At 45.6% G+C, this 2500-nt stretch overlaps 1 protein-coding gene across 1 annotated transcript in view; it reads left to right on the forward strand.

Moving 5' to 3' along the window:
* Positions 1-2500, forward strand: part of camta2 (calmodulin binding transcription activator 2) — a 29444-nt gene that overhangs the window by 484 nt on the left and 26460 nt on the right. The window contains exons 2-3 of the mRNA XM_083937073.1: positions 1000-1100; positions 1705-1808. Coding sequence (XP_083793199.1) covers positions 1067-1100; positions 1705-1808 — 138 coding nt within the window. The 5' untranslated portion in view covers positions 1000-1066. The remainder of the gene's footprint in view (positions 1-999; positions 1101-1704; positions 1809-2500) is intronic.

A 2500-nucleotide genomic window follows, 5' to 3' on the forward strand; every position in this document is an offset into this window, starting at 1 on the left:
GTGAGCCAGGCCTCCGGGGGCCACTTCTGATTATTAATAATAACTATGATGCAAAAACACATAAATGAATAAATAATGAGAATTTAAATGGATGGTTAAATAATGAATAATACTGATAATGATAATAGAAAATAAATAATTAAAGTAGATAAAACAATTAAATACTAAATAATATTAATAATAATAATAATAATAATGGACAGTTAAAAGAAAATAACAAATAATAAAAATTAAAAATAGTAATAATATTGTTAATGGATAATATAAACATTATAGTAAAAATGGATAAAACAATTAAATTATAAATAATATTGGATGTAATAATAATGAATCATACACACACACACACACACACACACACTTGTAGAAAATGAAAGTGTTATGTAACTCAACACACACACACACACACACAGATCAACAGTGTCAGTTATAAACACACACACACACACTCCATTTAAAGTGGGTGCAAATTTGGCTGTTGCTAGGTAACAGGGAGGTACTGATGGATAGTGTGTGTGTGATGCTGTGTCCTGTTGCAGACCTGGTTTCCTATTGATCACTGTGTGTCTGTCTGTCTGTGTGTGTGTGCGTGTGTGTCTGTGTGCCTGTGTGTGTGTGCGTGTGTGTGTGAGCGTGTGTGTGTGTCTGTCTGTCTGTCTGTGTGTGTGTGCGTGTGTGTGTGTGAGTGTGTGTCTGTGTGTGCGTGTATGCGCGTGGGTGTCTGTGCGTGTGTGTGTGTGAGTGTGTGTCTGTGTGTGTGTGTGTGTGTGTGTGTGTGCGTGTGTCTGTGTGTGTGTGTGTCTCTCTCTCTCTCTCTCTCTCTCTCTCTCTCTCTGTGTGTGTGTCTGTGTGTGCGTGTGTGTGTGTGTGTGTGTGTCTCTCTCTCTCTGTGTGTGTGTGTGTGTGTGTGTGTGTGTGTGTGTGTGTGTGTGTGTGTGTGTGTGTCTCTCTCTCTCTCTCTCTCTCTCTCTCTCTCTCTCTCTCTGTGTGTGTGTGCAGCGGGGCAGTGTGGGCGGCTGTGCGTTGTGTGAGAAGAAAACTCCTCCTGCATGGACTCCTCTTCGCCATGAGCAACAAGGAGATGGTTTCCACGGAGACAGGTCAGTCTGACATCCTCACACCTGTGTGGACACCTCTGTTGCCACGGTAACCCCCCTTGTGTTTGTTGTTGTTGTTGACACAAATTCAGACGTTACAGCTGTGTGTGTGTGTGTGTGTGTGTGTGTGTGCGTGCGTGTCTCTGTGTGTGTGCGTTCGCGTGTGTCTGTGTGTGCGTGCGTGCGCGCGTGTGTGTCTGTCTGTCTCTGTGTGTGTGTGTGTGTCTCTCTCTCTCTCTCTCTCTCTCTCTCTGTGTCTGTGTGTGTGTGTGTGTGTGTGTGTGTGTGTGTCTGTGTGTGTGTGTGTGTGTGTATGTGTGTGTGTGCGTGCGTGCGTGTCTCTGTGTGTGTGTGTGTGTGTGTGTGTGTGTGTGTGTGTGTGCGTGTGTGCGTGTGTGTGTGTGTGTGTGTGTGTGTGTGTGTGCGCGTGTCTCTCTCTCTGTGTGTGTGTGTGTGTGTGTGTGTGTGTGTGTGTGTGTGTGTGTGTGTGTGTGTGTGTGTGTGTGTGTGTGTGTGTGTGTGTGTGTGTGTGTGTGTGTGTGTGTGTGTGTGTGTGTGTGTGTGTGTGTGTGTGTGTGTGTGTGCGTGCGTGCGTGTGTGTGTGTAGAGAATAAAGGACAGAGGAAGGTGTTTCTTCCTAACAAGTTGTTGGAGTGTCTCCCTCGTCTGTCCAGTCTTCCTAACGAGCGTCTGCGGTGGAACACTAACGAGGTGAGTGAGCGGCACTCGTCTGCTCCTCAGGTGAGACTCGTTACACACACGGGTCCTTGAGGGTCTCGGCTCAGACACGGACGTTTGTTTTGGCTGAAAAGTTCAAGAACTCGCATGTTGCACGCAGATATCAATGAATTTTGGCGTTCATCGCGTCTGTAGACTGGCTTTGAGCTTTGTTAGCATATTAGCATGTAAGCATGCTAATATGCTAACAAAGCTAAAGTGGTGTCGACGGAGCACGACAAAGTCTTCTTAAAGACAGACACCCCGACACTGTTGACGGAGGATTGTATTCATTCCAGTTCCCGTTTCAACAACATCGAATTATTAAACATCCAAGTCCGTTAAGCTATTCTGAAGCTAGCAGCTAGCATCTTACATAAACTGTAATGTTAGCGGTGGAGCTAAACAGCTAGCATCATCACCAGTTTTAGTAGAAAATGCACAAAGCAAAAGTGCCATTTGAAGGATTTAGCATACGAGGCTAACGATGTAAACAAGCTGTCGAAGCGTCTTAAAGGGCCGACGCCCCGACACACGGTGGCTTCAGAGTCAGTGACGTTCCCGTTTTGACAACATTTAAGTATGAAACACTTCCGTCTGTTGAGTTCTCATTATTAAACGGGCGGTCCACCACACGCCGTTGTTGTTACGCTAACTGAAGCCTGGGGGAGGGGTCTATTTCCCAG

The sequence above is a fragment of the Echiichthys vipera genome (assembly GCF_963691815.1).
Source record: "Echiichthys vipera genome assembly, chromosome: 22".
Lineage (NCBI taxonomy): Eukaryota > Metazoa > Chordata > Actinopteri > Perciformes > Trachinidae > Echiichthys > Echiichthys vipera.